The 19,654-nt window shown below is 41.1% G+C and overlaps 1 protein-coding gene across 1 annotated transcript in view; it reads right to left on the minus strand.

Annotated features, from left to right (window-relative positions):
- fbxw8 (F-box and WD repeat domain containing 8) overlaps positions 1-19,654 on the minus strand; it is a 38,997-nt gene that overhangs the window by 3,694 nt on the left and 15,649 nt on the right. Inside the window, 3 exon segments of the mRNA XM_029638447.2 lie at positions 1,192-1,308; positions 1,705-1,878; positions 19,201-19,328. Coding sequence (XP_029494307.2) covers positions 1,192-1,308; positions 1,705-1,878; positions 19,201-19,328 — 419 coding nt within the window.

Below are 19,654 nucleotides of genomic sequence, written 5' to 3' on the forward strand. Positions count from 1 at the left end.
CAATACTAACTTAAATGACAGAGTTTAAAGGAGGAAGCCTGTACAGAATTAAAATATTCCAAAACATGCACCCTGTTTGCAATAAGGCACTAAAGTAAAACTGCAAAATAATGTGGCAAAGAAATTAACTTTACGTCCTGAATACAAAGCTTTATGTTTGGGGCAAATCCAACACAACATATCACTGAGTACCACTCTTCATATTTTCAAGCATGGTGGTGGCTGCATCATGTTATGGGTATGTTTGTCATCGGCAAGAACTAGGGAGTTTTTTAGGATAAAAATAAATGGAATAGATCTAAGCACAGGCAAAATCCTAGAGGAAAACCTGGTTCAGTCTGCTTTTCAACAGACACTGTGACAAATTCACCTTTCAGCAGGACAATAACATAAAACACAAGGCCAAATATACACTGGAGTTGCTTACCAAATCGACATTGAATGTTCCTGAGTGGCCTAGTTACAGTTTTGACTTAAATTGGCTTTAAATGTATGGCAAGACTTGAAAATGGCTGTCTAGCAATGATCAAGCTTTTCATTGAATTTTTTATTCAAACTTTGCGGCAGGGTAGCCTAGTGGTTAGAGAGTTGGACTAGTAACCGGAAGGTTGCAAGTTCAAACCCCCGAGCTGACAAGGTACAAATCTGTCGTTCTGCCCCTGAACAGGCACTGTTCCTAGGCCGTCATTGAAAATAAGAATTTGTTCTTAACTGACTTGCCTAGTTAAATAAAGGTTAAAAAACCAACAACAACCAACTTGACAGAGCTTGAAGAATTTAAAAAAGAATAACGTACAAATATTGTACAATCCAGGTGTGCAAAGCTCTTAGAGACTTACCCAAAAATATTTAGTTGTAATCGATGTCAAAGGTGATTCTAACATGTATTGAATCAGGGGGTTGAATACTTATGTAGTCAAGATATATTAGTATTATATTTTTCATTCATGTTTTACAAATGTTGACAGACTATTTTGTGTAGATCGTTGACCATTTAAAAAACAAGTGTAAACAGTTTAATCCCAACTTGTAACACAAATGTGGAAAAAGTAAAGGGGTGTGAATACTTTCTGAAGGCACATCTATGCAGACACTGATCTCTGTGTAATATGGAATCTTCAGTAAAATAAACAAGTATCTTGCTAAACTCTAAATGTATAAATTAGAATTTTGGGTGGTGTTATTAGGGACCTGCGGTGGGCTGTGAGGTCGTCATCTGTGATGCAGGCCCCTCGTGGAGACTTCTCGTCTGGGATGTTGGCTGTCACCAGAGTGCTAGTGTTGAATCTCAAGTGTCTGACTGGGTGCCTGCAAACAGATAGGAGGGAGAAACAACAAACACCATTTTTTATTACTAACAATTTGATTTTCACACACACACACACACACACACACACACACAAATTCTCACACACACACACACACACAAATTCATTAACGAGCTGAAAAGGGATCAATCAATACTGATGCGCCTGTTTGGTTTGCTGCCAATGTCAGCCTGATAGGTAAATGTTGCGTATTGCTGAATATTTTAGCAATGCATACTTGAAAGTGACAGGAACGGCAAGACACTTACATTTTTATATTTCAAGTACTGAATAGCACATGTAAGAATTCTACCTGCCTTTTGTGGAACAAACAAATAGAAGTATGAGAAACAAATAGAAGTATGAGCAACCAATAGAAAGAACTCTGCTGTCCCACCTGTTGTGCATCTCCCACAGTTTAGCTCCCATCCTCATCTCCCAGACGCAGACCAATCCCTCACCTCCGCCACTCACAATCTTCCAATCGTCTGCCTGCACGGAGGTCACGCCCATGTGGTGGGCATACAGCGATGTGACAGAGGAGCCGGTGCGCAGGTCAAACACCCTCACCCTGAAACAGAACACAGCAAAAGCAAGTAGTAATTTCATCTCAGGAAGTGATGTTGCAGGAAGTAGGTCAGACAAAGGTGGTCGATTCACTCCACTACTGAAGATATGAAAGGATGCATATTTCCTAGGCTGGTCCCAGATCTGTTTGTGCTCTTGCCACCTCTATTGCTGTTATTTTCAAGCCATGGGATGACAATGAGTGACAACAAGGAGTTGGCATTATAGAACCAACAGACCGGCACTCAGGCCACATCTTAACTAGGTTACCAGAGGAAACTTGGTGCCTCCGAACAATGCATTACAAAAACAACAACAGAAAACCTATAAGACATGATCAGAAAAGACAGGCCAACAAAGACCGTAATAAACACCAACACTAGGTGACATTGAGGGGATTTCATCTGCTTCCTCTACTTTAGACCACTTATAAACGTACGTTTAATTACTTTAGCCACCAATAACACTCATTCACTCACAGCACCAAAGCTACAAATATTGAAGATGTTTTGAACTGATTAAACACGGTGCTGTTGTAGCATTAATAGAACTAAGGAGGATTCTTGGGTCTGGTTTGACGAGCCAAACATGCCCCACGGACCCCCAGCTCCATCTGTTGCCATCACTGCTTTAGTTTATTGGGTCCCACCGCACAGCAGCCGGAGGATGACTTCATGCAAAAAGCTTTCCAAAAGTTCATTACCCAAATTTAATTTATTTGGGGGTGAGCAGATTTAATTTCCGCTTCAATAAATTAAACGAATCAGGGTTGCATAGCTAAATGGGCATTAGCATTGTAACTAAGACGTATGGTAAGACATGAGATGCGTCCCAAATGGCACCCTATTCTCCCTATATAGTGCACTACATCTGACCAGAGCCCTATGGTTCCTGGTCAAAAGTAGTGCACTATATAGGGGATAGGGTGACATTTGACACACTGACATGGCTGCTGAGTAGTGTTGTTTCATGGGCGCTCACGCTTCAGCAGAGGGGTTTAAAAGTTACTGTCTGGCAGCCTCCGACAGTCATAAATCTAATGTTTGGAGCGAGCCCTGGTCTTCACTGAGCTGCCAGTGGACAAGCTATTTCACATTAATCAGCATGATCCTTGTTTTCTACTAACCAGTTGAATGATAGGGGAAAAAAATATATATATATTCCACCAAAATAAACATACCCAAACACGTTTTTTTCTCCCATGAGATGGCCATAACCAGTAACTGGTAACGTTGCATAGTTTTAGAAAGGTCAGGAACTCACCCTTCTGGTAATAAAAAAATAATAATACTCACTTTTGAGGACAAACTCAAGTATATAGTACAAATATTATGAGAATATACAAATCATATATGAATGGTCAGTTCAATTCTATGAAATTATTTAGTTTTTTTTTTTTATGTTGAGAGAGCGAAATCCGGCTGAGAATATGACAGTGAGATGAAACTACGATGAACAAAAATATAAACGCAACATGTAAAGTGTTGGTCCAATGTTTGAAATAAAAAATCCCAGAAACTTTCCATATGCACAAAAATCTTATTTCTCTAAAATGTTTACATCACTGTTAGTGAGCATTTCTCCTTTGCCAAGATAATCCATCCACCTGACAGGTGTGGGATATAAAAAGCTGATAAAACAGCATGATCATTACATAGGTGCACCTTGTGCTGGGGACAACAAAATGCCATTAAAATGTGCAGTTGTGTCACACAACACAATGCCACAGATGCCTCAAGCTTTGAGGGAGCGTGTAATTGGCATGCAGGAATGTCCACCAGAGCTGTTGCCGGATAATTTTATGTTCATGTCTCCACCATAAGCCACCTCCAACGTCATTTTAGCGAATTTGAGGCCGTTCAACTGGCCTCACAACCGCAGACCACGTGTACCCTGCCAGCCCAGGACCACGGTGTTGAGGAGTATTTCTGTCTGTAATAAAGCCAGTTTAGTGGGGAAAATCATTCTGATTGGCTGGGTTCCCTACTGGGTGGGCCTGGCTGCCAAGTGAGTGGGCCTATACCCTCCAAGGCCCAGTCATGAGCATGAGGTGGGTGGGCCCTTGCCCAGTCATGAGAAATACATAAATTAGGGCCTAATTAATTTATTTCAATTGACTGATTTCCTCAAAGGAAATGTAAATCAGTAAAATCTTTGAAATTGTTGCATGTTGCGTTTATATTTTTGTTCAGTATAGTATTGCTGCATCCGTTAAATCAGTGGTCGCCAACCGGTCGATTGCAATTGAATGGTCGATCTTTAAGGCATTCCTAGTCGATCACCATATATTTCTGGAGAAAAGTCAACGAACGATTAAGGCGCTCCTTTTTACAATTTGTGTTAAACTGTTACCGTAGGTGCACTTGATTCAAAAGTCTTGCGCACCGGGTAAGCAAAGTTTCCCCATGAGACAAAATCCGCCTACCTGGCTGACCGGCAAATCTGTGACTAAAATTGAGTGCACCTACTGCGCTGCCCAATCAGATAGCTTAAATCACTGTGGCTACAGAGCTTCCATGACTCTGGCCACAACCAAGTTTAATAGACTACTAGCCCAGGTAAGATTTAATAACTTTTAAAACTGTGACCACAGAGAGGACAGTTGCAAATCATTCAGCGCGTTATGTCAAGATTACATATTTTAGAGTATCAACAAATGTTGGTACATAGAAGTGTCTTACATCGTCTGAAAGCTTAAATTCTTGTTAATATAACTGCTCTGTCCAATTTACAGTAGCTATTACTGCGTAAGAAATACCATGCTATTGTTTGAGGAGAGCTCCTAACAACAATACTGTTTTTTCACCGCAATAGGTTTGATAAATTCACCTCTGAAGGTGAAATGTGTACTTCCATTCATAAATCTTGCTCTGATTTATTATCCAAAGGGTCCCACAGATAACATGAAGTGTTGTTTTGTTAGATAAAATAATTTTATATGCTAAAATTTCCACTCATTCAATTTGCAAAGAAAATAATCTGAAAATCTCACCCTAAATATTGTTTCAACGAGTCAAATCACGTTTGTATCTATTCCTCAGAGATCCTAGAAGGTAACAAGACTTCACTATTTCATTAGGGGTGTAATATATCCTGTAGGATACCATATTTGATCAGAGAGCGACGCCTTCATGGCACACCGATGGCGCGGGCGGCCATCACTTGAACATCTATCTTTGTCAAATAAGCACCAATCGGGGTCAAACAAAGCTAGCTAGATAGACAATGATCTGGGCTTTACGGGAGTATCAGGAAACCATGTTTATGTCGTAAAATGTAGCTTCTAACCTTGTACGACAGCATGCCTTTTCATGTTGGAAAAAAATTATAAAGGATATTCAGAGTTATGAAAACTGGTTGTTTTGCAAATGTTGAATTTATAAAATGGCTACTAATACTTGGAAAGCTAAATCAAAGTCCAAGTATACAGATTTGACGACATTCTTGCAAAAAAATAGAGTATGAATGTGAATGTCTCCTTTTGCCCAAATGTACATGGGGACTTCACACTAAAAGACTCGAGGATCAGTCATACTCCAAGTTATCCATCTGAAACTTTGCACATACACTGCTGCCATCTTGTGGACACAATCGGAATTACAACCAGAGTGATGGCTATAACAGAATCTCTCTGTACTTTGCTCAGTTCATCTTTCCCTCGATCCTGACTGGTCTCCCAGTCCCTGCCGCTGAAAAACATCCCACAGCATGATGCTGCCACCACCATGCTTCACCAAGTTTCCTCCAGACATGACGCTTGGCGTTCAGGACAAAGAGTTAAATCTTGGTTTCATCAGACCAGAGAATCTTGTTTTTCATGGTCTGAAAGTCTTTAGGTGCCTTTTGGCAAACTCCAAGCGGGCTGTCATGTGCCTTTTAATGAGGAGTGGCTTCTGTCTGCCCACTCTACTATAAAGGCCTGATTTGTGGAGTGCTGCAGAGAGGGTTGTCATTCTCAAAGGTTATCCCTTCTCCACAGAGGAACTCTGGAGCTCTGTCAGAGTGACCATCGGGCTCCTGGTCACCTCCCTGACCAATGCACTTCTCCCCCGATTGCTCAGTTTGACCAGGCGACCAGCTCTAGGAAAAGTCCTGCTGTTTCCAAACTACTTCCATTTAAGAATAACGGAAGCCACTGTGTTCTTGGGGACCTTCAATGATGCAATATTATTTTTGGTACCCTTCCCCAGATTTCTGCCTTGACACAATCCTGTATCGAAGCTATTCGGACAATTATTTATTTATTTAACCGTTATTTAACTAGGCAAGTCAGTTAGGAGCAAATGATTGACTTCCGGCAACGATGTGGCGAGGAGCAGCAGCTAACTGTAGCTCAAACTATATTTTAACTAATTATTCAACGCCTATTTACACATTTTGTTATTTAATTGTCCAAAATTTCAGTTACATGGTAAATTTACTTAGAAATGCACATAAGCAGACACTTTTGACAAAAAACACAAATGTCATCTCTACCTGCAGCTAGCAAGGAAAACGGTGAAGAAAAACAACCTGGTGACCCAGTTCTAAATGAGATTCGCGAAATGCACAAAAATCTCGAAGAGAAAATTGCAGGTGGGCGAAGTTGTGGCTGAAATAAAACATACAGTGGGTGCACTGAAAGCAAAAGTGGACACACTCGACAACCAAGTTACACATGCTGAAGAGAGGACATCAACCTCGGAGGACAAGAACAACTGCCTAAACGACACTGTTGAAAAAACTGATCGAAGAACGACTTCAATACCAGGAAAATGACATTCGGAGACATACACTTCAAATCAGCGGGTTACCCGAAATCCACATAAATATGGAAGATTGTGTTAAAGACATTTTACGCAACCTATTTGATAAAACACAGGAGGATGTTAAGTTAACAACATGCCCATCGAGAGAACACATCGGAAACCGACGACACTGCGCCCAGGACCAGCCCCACGCAACCCCCGGCCTATCCTGGTGAAATTCTTACGATACACTGACAGGGAGAAGTTCCGGCTCAGAGCCAAAGAGCGTAGGACTTTTCAATGGAAGGAGACCAAAGTGGAGTTTTTCCCTGACTTTTTGAGGCATATGTGCATGAAAAGGGGACTGAAATACTCGTTGCAATATCCTGCCGTGTTCTGGGTTACTTTGAGAGGATCATTACGTCGTTTCACAGACCCAAAAGAGGCAAAGAATTGTGTCATGGACATCAATGAGGCCAAACAAATTGTGTAGCGTGGTAGGCTATGGTTCATCACGGATGGACTAACATTTTTCTCTAAGGTGATATAACTTCATGTTATGAGTAACAGTCTCATTGAGTGTTTATTCTACGAATGCTGCCTATAATTTATCTTTCTGCTTTACAGCTGGCATCATTATACTACTGGATTAAGCAGGACTATAGTCCAAGCATATCATTCTGTATTATGGCTATAGTGGGGAGAAACATATATTAAGCTTTCATTCTAATAACAGCAATAGTGGGTCAATATAGACCACGACAGGTGTGTTCGTGCCATGAGTGATGGGCACAAGCCAAAGTGTTAGTCAGTTTATTTTATCATTATTATGACTTAGAGCGGTCTCTCTTTTGTAGCTGACCTCAGTTTACATTCCTGTCTTTTGGATCTATACAGTTCATGTATCAGTCTTCACGAGAAAGGTAATCTCTTCTCTTTGCGAGAATAACGATCAGCCGTCTTTATGTTGGATGTTTTGATTGATTCATGTCATCTATGTCATATTTGTCATTTCATGCCTATATTTGGCATTGTTAAAACGTGCTAATTCTAGTTGGAGCATCAGCGCCCGGAAGACCTCGGGACACTTCACACGGATGAAAGCCTGGTATAGGGCCTTCATACCTCTCCAAAGGTATACATGTTCAAGTGGGAAAAGAATTTAAGGACAAAGAGGGATGAATCTTGATTTTACTTGTAAAGATTTCAGGACAAAATATAATAATTGGGAAATATTTATGCTCCAAATGAAGATGACCCAGACTTCTTCCTTCAACTTAACAAAATAATACTGGATTTAGGTGGTTTTCCTCTGGTACTGGGGGGGATTATAAATCAGGTCCCTGATGCTTTTTTAGATAAATCCAAAATGGGTCTAACCAGGACCTCAAACTCAAGAAGCAATTAAAATACTGTGTAAAGATGTTGGTCTTTATGATATATGGAGATTGCGAGCGGTTGGATTGATCAATTACACATTATTTTCAAAAAGCCACACTGTTTATTCATGCATCGACTACTTTCTGATCTCACAGTCTCTCATAGATAAAGTGGGTGCTTACAATGTGGGCACGATAGCTATGACAGATCATGCACCCATTGATCTGACTGTTGAAATATTGGCAAATGAACACCAGCCTCTTACAGAACGAGGCGTTTTTTGAATTCCTTAAAACACACTTTACGATATTCTTTGAAACAAACAACAATAGTGCGAAACAGGTACATGTCTGGGAAGCTTTTAAAGCTTACATACGCAAAGTAATGATACAAAGATCAGCTACCATTAAGAAATTAGATAAACAGAAAATGTATAAACTTGAAAGAGCTTAAAATGCTGGAGAGGGAATATTGGTCCAATCCTAGCAACATTTCTCTGGTAAATCTGACAAACAAGAGCTGAATATTTTATTCAGTAAAAATATTAAATATAATAAATATAATATAATAATATTCCCTGTACAGGCTGAAATAGAGATGGTACGAATCTAATGAAAAGGCAGGAAAACTGTTGTCTAGTCAATTGAAATCTAGAGAAACAGCTCGGCAAATAGGTGGAATCAGAAATAAGACAGGCAAGCCGATTACCAATCATAAAGAAAAACAATATTTCGAGACTTCTTTCAGGAACTTTATACTTCAGACGGTCCTTTAGATATGCAGAAAGCACAGGCCTTCTTTCAGAATCTGAACCTTCCTAAATTAACAGAGAAAGACAGGAATTGGCACGACCGCCCTATTACTTTGGAGGAATTGACCGAAACTATAAGACAAGCACCCAGTGGTAAAACTTCAGGGTTGGATGGGATACCTAGTGATTTCTATAAAAGGTTTGCAGAGCAGCTTAGGCCAGAAATATTGAAAACATCGATTGACACAGGTGAGCTTCCACCTTCTAAGAGTGATGCAGTAATCACCCTAATCCTCAAAAATGGAAAGGCTCCCCATAAGTGTGGGAGCTACTGTCCAATTTCTTTGATAAATTGTGATGAAAATTGTCTCATCTCCATTTTCTGTAGGACGAGGCACGAAACAAGGTGACTGTCTCTTGCCCCTCCTATTTATCATAGCATTAGAACCATTAACAAAAGCTATTAGGCTGCATCAGTCAATCAAAGGGACTAATATGGGAGGTAGGGAGAATAAACTACTGCATTATGCAGACAACATATTACTATTAATATCAGACCCCCAACTCTCCATACCGCCTTTACTGGATCTAGTAAATGCATTGTCAGAGATATCGGGCTATAAAGTAAAACCGGACCAAATCTGAAGTAATGCCTCTATCAAAACATTCTGAGAAATGACCTCCTCAGCTGGAGGTTTCAATGGGTCCCTAAAAACTTGAGGTACCTGGGGATCGTGTTAATTCCTGGTCTAGAGAACATGATTTCTGAAAATCCTGACCCACTATTGAACAAAATTCAACTCCAGTTTAAGAGCTGGGATAAAGTACAAATCTCATTATGGGGTAGGATACAGGTTATAAAGATGGTCATAGCTCCTGAACTGAATTACATCATCAGCATGTTACCACTATCCATACCTGTCTATACTTTTAAATCCATGGACAAAATTATTACTGAGTTTGTTTGGGCCAGTAAAAAGGCCAGGATGAAACTAGCGCGATTACAGGCAAAGACTGAGAAGGGAGGAATAAAGCTCCCTAACATGCAATTGTATTAAGAAGTCTTTGTAGCTTCCCAAATAGGCTCTCTCTGTATTGAGAACTCGACTAGGCCAATCTGGGTGGACATGGAGGAAGAACTTAATGCCCCATTTCGGAGCATCAGATTATTTGAGTCAACAAAAGGTGAGACTCCAGAATCCAATACTGTCCCATACTAAAAAAATATATGGAGCCAGATTCATAAGAGAGAGATCTTCACCTTTCTTGATAAGTTATGCTTCGTTATGGAACAACCCTAAATTGAAAATAGGGGGACACATGGTTTTCTGGAAAGGTTGGTATAGAAAGGGGATAAAGAACATTGGCTGTCTGTATCAAGAAAACACTTTTACCTCTTTTGAAGAGCTGAGGTCCAAGTATAATACAGAAACAGGACTTTTGAAGGCATCTCCAGCTTAGGAAGGACAAAACAACAACAAATTCCTAGTACATTCCGATATAAGCGTTAAGATAGAAATCCTATGCAAATTACTACATACCGCAGGGCTTATACAGTGGGGCAAAAAAGTATTTAGTCAGCCACCAATTGTGCAAGTTCTCCCACTTAAAAAGATGAGAGTCCTGTAATTTTCATCATAGGTACACTTCAACTATGACAGACAAAATGAGAAAAAAAAATCCAGAAAATCACATTGTAGGATTTTTAATGAATTTACAAACAAAGCATGTGTTTTTTTGTGAGTCCGCCAGATCAGAGGCAGTAGCGGTGACCAGGGATGTTCTCTAAGTAAGGGAAAATGTATGGAGAAAACAAGACTACAAGCAAGTTGAAAGAGCGTGCTTCTACTTGGAGTAGCTGTACCAGCCAGCACATTTGATTCCTTGGAAGTTGTGGAGTTGGTTTCACACTAGTGGTGGGAACGAAGCCATATATTCCTGACCGGGAACAGAAGTGAACATTTTGCCTGTTCTGGGAATGTTTATTTTTAAGTTGCAAGAAGGTTCTGAGAACATTTGACTCTGGTTTTCCTGGGAGGTTTTATTAACGCTCAGAATGGAAATTATAAGATATTTGGAGATTTTTTTAACGGGGAACTGCCCCCGCTGATTTGGCCTCAATCTTTTTAGCTTGCTTCTCAAGAAATGCTGGCGGCCGTGACAGAAGCCAAACGTGAGTTAGCTTGGGGTGTGGTTTGATGTGGGTGTTTTTTGGGTGTCTCCTTGACACCACCAATGCACACCCATCTGTCAGAACTTCCCCTGCAGCAGTTTCCCCCCACTCAATCACAACAAACAAACCTCCTGCAAGTTAATAACTACAGGAAGATGTATGGTGAGATGCCGGGGGAAGATTTTTGTTATTTATTCAGGGAAAAAACCCATTGAGATCAGGGTCTCATTCACAAGGGTGCCCTGATCACAGCAACACAACAATCAAACACAAGATGAAACAAAACAGCAATCAAATGACCTTTGAATAATTGATTTTTTACATGAGCAGATGTAGAAAACACCAAACAGCAAGCAATGCAGAAGCACAGAGTAATATGAGAAGAATGCAATTGCTGAATTTATGTAGATATTAAAATGTAGTAACAGGTCCATGTAGAATAAACAAACCTTTACATAATACCATAGGCACAGTATCTGTATCGGCTGGTCCCTGGGACCAGGAAAGATGAAAGGTGCACATTGTTATATTAGCAGAACACTGCTTCTGTCTACATTTTGTCTGGTGGTAATGTGGCTACCTTGGCAAAGATGTCATACCTTGCTGTGTGGTGTCCTTTATACAACATGAGTTTCCTTATCATAGAATTACACAGGGTTTCTCCTCCCCATATAGACTGATACCATTCAATTGAATCATAAAAAGGACAATACGAGTAAAGGTTGTGTCAAGTAAAATGAGTGCCAGGTCTCTCTCCATTCAGAGACATCAGTATCGAGCCCGTAACATCATCTTGCAAGTCTCCACGTGCTGTCTCCATATACATTGGGGCAAAAAAGTATTTAGTCAGCCACCAATTGTGTAAGTTCCCCCAATTAAAAAGATGAGAGAGGCCTGTAATTTTCATCATAGGTACACTTCAACTATGACAGACAAAATGAGGAAAACAAATCCAGAAAATCACATTGTAGGATTTTTTATGAATTTATTTGCAAATTATGGTGGAAAATAAGTATTTGGTCAATAACTAAAGTTTCTCAATACTTTGTTATATACCCTTTGTTGGCAATGACAGAGGTCAAACGTTTTCTGTAAGTCTTCACAAGGTTTTCACACACTGTTGCTGGTATTTTGGCCCATTCCTCCATGCAGATCTCCTCTAGAGCAGTGATGTTTTGGGGCTGTTGCTGGGCAACACAGACTTTCAACTCCCTCCAAAGAATTTCTATGGGGTTGAGATCTGAAGACTGGCTAGGCCACTCCAGGACCTTGAAATGCTTCTTACGAAGCCACTCCTTCGTTGCCCGGGCAGTGTGTTTGGGATCATTGTCATGCTGAAAGACCCAGCCACGTTTCATCTTCAATGCCCTTGCTGATGGAGGTTTCACTCAAAATCTCACGATATATGGCCCCATTCATTCTTTCCTTTACACGGATCAGTCGTCCTGGTCCCTTTGCAGAGAAACAGCCCCAAAGCATGATGTTGCCACCCCCATGCTTCACAGTAGGTATGGTGTTCTTTGGATGCAACTCAGCATTCTTTGTCCTCCAAACAGTTGAGTTTTTACCAAAAAGTTATATTTTAGTTTCATCTGACCATGACATTCTCCCAATCTTCTTCTGGATCATACAAATGCTCTCTAGCAAACTTCAGACGGGCCTGGACATGTACTGGCTTAAGCAGGGGGACACGTCTGGCACTGCAGGATTTGAGTCCCTGGCGGCGTAGTGTGTTACTGATGGTAGGCTTTGTTACTTTGGTCCCAGCTCTCTGCAGGTCATTCACTAGGTCCCCCCGTGTGGTTCTGGAATTTTTGCTCACCGTTCTTGTGATGATTTTGCCCCAAGGGGTGAGATCTTGCGTGGAGCCCCAGATCGAGGGAGATTATCAGTGGTCTTATATGTCTTCCATTTCCTAATAATTGTTCCCAAGGTTGATTTCTTCAAACCAAGCTGCTTACCTATTGCAGATTCAGTCTTCCCAGCCTGGTGCAGGTCTACAATTTTGTTTCTGGTGTCCTTTGACAGCTCTTTGGTCTTGGCCATAGTGGAGTTTGGAGTGTGACTGTTTGAGGTTGTGGACAGGTGTCTTTTATACTGATAACAAGTTCAAACAGGTGCCATTAATACAGGTAACGAGTGGAGGACAGGGGAGCCTCTTAAAGAAGAAGTTACAGGTCTGTGAGAGCCAGCGATCTTGCTTGTTTGTAGGTGACCAAATACTTATTTTCCACCATAATTTGCAAATAAATTCATTAAAAAACCTACAATGTGATTTTCTGGATTTTGTCGGTCATAGTTGAAGTGTACTTATGATGAAAATTACAGGTCGCTCATCTTTTTAAGTGGGAGAACTTGCACAATTGGTGGCTGACTAAATACTTTTTTGCCCCACTGTATACAGCCACCTTATAGGTGATTTAATGGAACTTGTAAGGGTCTAAAGGATGTATGGGAAAAAGACCTAACATTTGGAGAGGAGGAATGGAATATCTCTCCCTATGAGAGATGCCCGGTCCAAGCTGATTCAATTTAAAGTGTTCAATAGGATTTATTGGACTCCTCTTGAGGTTGAACAGAATAGGTTTGATAGAATCCAGACTATGCTGAAGATGTCAGTTAAGTAGAGGTGACATGATCCATATGTTCTCTAACTTTCCAAGCTTACATACCTTTAGGCAGAAGGTATTGGAAAAGATTGGGGACATTCTGGGTACCACAATACTTGTAAATCCTGCTTTGCTATTACTGAATATCACTAAGGATATTGATGGACTGAGAAGCTCATGTTTAAACTGGCTAAAAGTTGCTCTAACCACAGCCAAACAAGTCATACAGAGACACTGGAGGGAGAAGGACCATCCGTCTTATAAGGAATTATATGTGGCCTTGGCAGAAACACCTTCATATGAAAGAATGATTTGTCAAATTAATTGTAAACTCGCTACCTTTGATATGTGGGGACATTTTCTCTCAGCGACAGAAAGTGAAAACAATATGAAATGGCCTGATAAGACTACAGACATACAGTTGAAGTCAGAAGTTCACATACATCTAAGCCAAATATATTTAAACTCCGTTTTTTCACAATTCCTGACATTCAATCCTAGAAAAAAATCCCTGTCTTAGGTCAGTTAGGATCACCACTTTATTTTAAGAATGTGAAATGTCAGAATAATAAATGAGAATTATTTTTTAAGCTTTTATTTCTTTCATCACATTCCCAGTGGGTCAGAAGTTTACATACACTGAATTAGTATTTGGTAGCATTGCCTTTAAATTGTTTAACTTGGGTCAAACATTTTGGGTAGCCTTCCACAAGCTTCCCACAATAAGTTGGGTGAATTTTGGCCCATTCCTCCTGACAGAGCTGGTGTAACTGAGTCAGGTTTGTAGTCCTCCTTGCTCGCACACGCTTTTTCAGTTCTGCCCACACATTTTCTAAAGGATTGAGGTCAAGGCTTTGTGATGGCCACTCCAATACCTTGACTTTGTTGTCCTTAAGCCATTTTGCTACAAATTTGGAAGTATTCTTTGTGTCACTGTCCATTTGGAAGAACCATTTGCGACCAAGCTTTAACTTCCTGACTGATGTCTTAAGATGTTGCTTCAATATATCCACATAATTTTCCAACCTCATGATGCCATCTATTTTGTGAAGTGCACCAGCCCCTCCTGCAGCAAAGCACCCCCACATCATGATGCTACCAGCCCCGTGCCTCAAGGTTGGGATGGTGTTCTTCGGCTTGCAAGCATCCCCCTTTTTCCTCCAAACATAACGACTGTCATTATGGCCAAACAGTTCTATTTTTGTTTCATCAGACCAGAGGATATTTCTCCAAAAAGTACGATCTTTGTCCCCATGTGCAGTTGCAAACCGTAGTCTGGCTTTTTATGGCGGTTTTGGAGCAGTGGCTTCTTCCTTGCTGAGTGGCCTTTCAGGTTGTGTTGATATAGGACTCGTTTTACTGTGAATATAGATACCTTTCTACCTGTTTCCTCCAGCATCTTCACAAGGTCCTTTGCTGTTGTTCTGGGATTGATTTGTACTTTTCGCACCAAAGTACGTTCATCTTTAGGAGACAGAACGCATCTCCTTCCTGAGTGGTATGACGGCTGCGTGGTCCCATGGTGTTTATACTTGCATACTATTGTTTGTACTGATGAACGTGGTACCTTCATGCGTTTGAAAATTGCTCCCAAGGATGAACCAGACTTGTGAAGGTCTACAATTTTTTTCTGAGGTCTTGGCTGATTTCACCATGATGTCAAGCAAAGAGGCACTGCGTTTGAAGGTAGGCCTTGAAATACATCCACAGGTACACCTCCAATCGACTCAAATGATGTCAAATCAGAAGCTTCTAAAGCCATGACATCATTTTCTGGAATTTTCCAAGCTGTTTAAAAGCACAGTCAACTCAGTGTATGTCAACTTCTGACCCACTGGAATTGTGATACAGTGACTTATAAGTGAAATAATCTGTCTGTAAACAATTGTTGTAAAAATTACTTGTGTCATGTACAAAGTAGATATCTTAACCGACTTGACAAAACTATAGTTTGTTAACAAGAAATTTGTGGAGTGGTTGAAAAACAAGTTTTAATGACTCCAACCAAAGTGTATGTAAACTTCCGACTTCAACTCTACATAGAGCACTGGTAGGGGTAGGAATTTATTTTATTATATATATATATTTTTAAATGTTCCTTTTGTTGTAATAGTTATTATGGGGGAGGGGGGTTATGGGTGAAAAAAGTTTCCTTTTCCATCTTTGTGTGCGGTGTGTTTGGGGGGTGTTCACGCCCCCCGACTTTTTCCACATTTTGTTGCGTTGCAGCCTTGTTCTAGAAAGGATTAGGTTCTTTTTTATTTGGCCCGTCTTGGAGTGGGACTATGGCGTGAAGCGGGTGGGGAGTCTGGGTGCTTTCCGGGTGCTCTGTATTATTCATGTCCGTCAAGTTATGGTTTAATGCCAAATGTATGCATTGTTGTTATATCGTAAAAGGAAACAATGAAAACTATAATTACGAAAAAAAATAACATTCTTATTTACAAAGACGGCCTACCCCGGCCAAACCCTAACCCAGACGACGCCGGGCCAATTGTGCGCCACCCTATGGGACTCCCAATCACGGCTGGTTGTGATACAGCCTGGTATCTAACCAGGTTCTGTGGTGACGCCTATAGCACTGAGATGCAGTGCCTTAGACCGCTGAGCCACTCGGGGCTTGATCCCTTCGAATTCATGGCTTGGTTTAGTCTGACATGCACTGTCAACTATGGACCTTATATAGACAGGCGTACCATTCCAAATCATGTCCACTCAATTGAATTTACGACAGGGGGACTCCAATCAAGTTGTAGAAACATCTCAAGGATGATCAATGGAAACAGGATGCTCAATTTCAAGTGCCATAGCAAGGTGTCTGAATACTTATGTAAATAAGGTATTTATTTTTAATGCATTCGGGTATTGTGTGTAGATTGATGAGGAAAACATTTCAGTTAATCCACTTAAGGCTGTAACGTAACAAAATGTGGATAAAGGGAAGGGGTCTGAATACTTTACGAATGCACTGCAGGCCAGAAAATGTGACACGTCACTCCCTATGCAATATGCAAACATGGGGTCTGAAACCTGACACTTTAAGTCAGCCCTGCGAAAAGAGAAATGGGGCTTTCTTGCACTATAAGACATGGGACCATTTGACGTTCACAGCAGTGGAGGCTGCTGAGGGGAGGAAGGCTCATAGTAACGGTTGAAATGGAGTCGCTGGAATTGTATCAACCACATGGAAACCATATGTTTGATACCATTCCATTGACTCCATTCCAGCCATTATTATGAGCCATCCTCCCCACAGCAGCCTCCATTGGTTCACAGAGCACTTTGTACACAAAAATGTCAGTTGCAACGGGTCCAAAACTGCTCTAAGTCTCCCAAATAGGGGGCTTAACATCTAAGAGGCTATACAACACCTAAGAGGCTATACAACACAGTAATGTGAGAGTGGAACTGTAAACCAGATTAGGAATGACATTGAACATTATGTTCAAGTATTTGAGTGTCTGTCATCTTAAAGGCCCAGTGCAGTCAAAAACATGATTTTTCAGTGTTTTATATATATTTCCACACTATGAGGTTGGAATAATACTGTGAAAATTATTATATCCTTTTGGTGTAAGAGCTGTTTTTTGGCCTTCCATGGTGACATCACCAGGCGTTAAATTAGTTAATAGCCTGTCTGACAATAACACATGTTCGGTTTTCACTCCCCACTCAGACAGTCCTAACAAAATGATTGCTTGAAAAATTGACCCTTCTCTAAGCCCCACCCCAGAATTTTGGCCAACCAATGGATAGCAACTCGGACAAGCTCACGTTTCAAATGCATGAAAGCCAATGAGAGCTATAGCAAAACTGAGTTAATTAAAAAAAAAGCTAAATTGTTTAAATAGCTAACGTTAAATTGCTTAAACAGTGCACATGGGGTACTTGCTACTGTGATTCCTAAAATGCAAAGCCTATTGGAGTATTTTTCTAATCTGAAATGATATGTTATTATAAATTATTATATGTTACATTGTTTGCTAGCTCAGCTGGTTAGAGCTAGTGATCAGTCTCTGACCACCAAACGTTGTTAACGCTAGCTAGCCAGCCATTTAATATAACTTTGTTCTCTCGAAATGTATGTTAGCTAGCTAGGTTTGCTATATTATGAATCCAACTATCATCTGCTGTCGACATCTTTCTGAACATTTTAATTGAAAATAGTAAGGTGCTTCATTGTTACACAGAAAATAGTTGATATTGAGATAATGGCTGCATTGGACCTTTAACACCAGTTGAGCTCAATAAAGGTATGTGTAAAACTAGACTGGCAATTATTGAACGTTTTACCACAGAATGCATGAGATTACACTTGATTCAATGAAATGGAAAGGCTAATAGAGGAGACAAAGCAGACAGTATATTTTTCTTTGTTTTAGGGTTGTGGTTTGTTATTTCCTATCGGTACAGGACTACTGGGCACGACCATGGCTCTATCTCCATTCCACCCCCCCATCCCTTCCTCTCTCCCTCCCCAGTCCCCAAAATCCTTCCTGTTTGTTCAGATGTGGCCCAGGCAATTATGATCAAGGCAGTATTCCAGACAGCCCCGGCCTTATCAGGACCCTCGTTTGCACCCTAGAAACTTCAGAACGAGAGTGAGAGAGCAACTAATTTGGAGAGAAGAGAGATGGAGAGGAGGAAGAGACGCATTAGGCCCTGGCCTTTGGCCATCCTAATGGACAGCTAGAGCAGACCCGCTGCCTGCCTTCTCATCTCCCTCGTGCCCCTTTGTCCCTGGCACATCAGACAAGGCCAAATGGTCACAGCCAAGTTGGCCTCCGACTGCCTACGTACAAGACTACTTAATCAGAGAGAGGGACATAGGTAAGAGTCTCCTACTTTGTCTATTATTCTTACAGATGGGGTCGTACTTTACGAGAACGGCTGTGCCCAACGAGATGTAGTGCTACACATGCTTTCCTCGCTTTTGGCTGTCTACTTAAGGCCTGATGAATTTGGTGAAGGAGTTTGATTTGTAAGGATTCTGCCAAAAGTGCTATGCTTTCACCTGCCAACTCCTGTCAGGGACAAGTGCAGATGAGGATGGCTCTCTTTTGTGTCTTTCTTTCCCCATACTGACGGCCAGGTTGCAGATGCAGCGTGTGTGTGTGTATACAGCGGCTGAATGGCGAGGCCACTGGACAGCAATGTGGAGACTGCCATCGTCTGCCACCCTGCTGTTTCCTTCACAAATACCCCCAGGTGATGGGCTGGCTTCAGATAACACACTGTCCACCCCGACCGACGCTCGTTGCCACAAAGAGTATTTCACAAAGAGTATTTCACTTCCAATCATGAATTAGGTCCCCCCTCCCTCTCTCTCATAACCAATTTTGATGCTTTGTTTTTCAAGGTATGCCAGTGGTGTGAAAAATTGCTTTTCTTTTCACAACTTTGCAAAACACCTGATCCCCCTAGAAGTACGCTGTGATTTGCACCTCCACGTTCCAATATTCCTAATCAGTTGTAATTATGTGTTGAGGAATATTGTGTTGTGATAAACAGTTATTGCATCTGACTTGAACCTGGAAGGTATACCCAAGGGAGCCACAGGCACTACGGTGGTGCTCAAACTTGTCAGACAAAAGTATGTGAGACAGATTTTAACACCATAGTGCCTATATGTGTGTGTGTGTGTGTGTACCCAGCTGGTGTGGTGACACGTACAGCGGTCCCATACCTCCTATCTTTGTTTCCACAGATGAGCATGTGAGGAGGGCTGTCTCTCAGGTTGACACAGGAGAAGTCTCCCGCCGAGTTCCCCACAGACATCTCCGACTGGCCCGTCTCTAGGCTGTACACATGGATCTGAACACACACACACACACCAACACAGTTAAGACTCATTCACTACGGTTGCAGAAGTTAGCACCAGAGGCAACACATAGAAGTTATTTGACAATGGCTTCTGTTGCTACAGACATATTTACTCATCCCTATACACTGCAGCAGGAGTTAGACAGCACCTGCATATGAGCAGATAAAATGTAGTAGTGGAAACAGCGGAGTAAATAGTCACAATGTACTCTAAATCCAGCAACAGCGTCAGACTTAAGGCAGTAAAGACAAGTTGATCTTCACAACTTTCTAGTCATGCACACACTGGGCTGGACGATATGGACAAAATCCATATC

This window comes from Oncorhynchus nerka, linkage group LG27 (assembly GCF_034236695.1).
Source record: "Oncorhynchus nerka isolate Pitt River linkage group LG27, Oner_Uvic_2.0, whole genome shotgun sequence".
NCBI classification, from domain to species: domain Eukaryota; kingdom Metazoa; phylum Chordata; class Actinopteri; order Salmoniformes; family Salmonidae; genus Oncorhynchus; species Oncorhynchus nerka.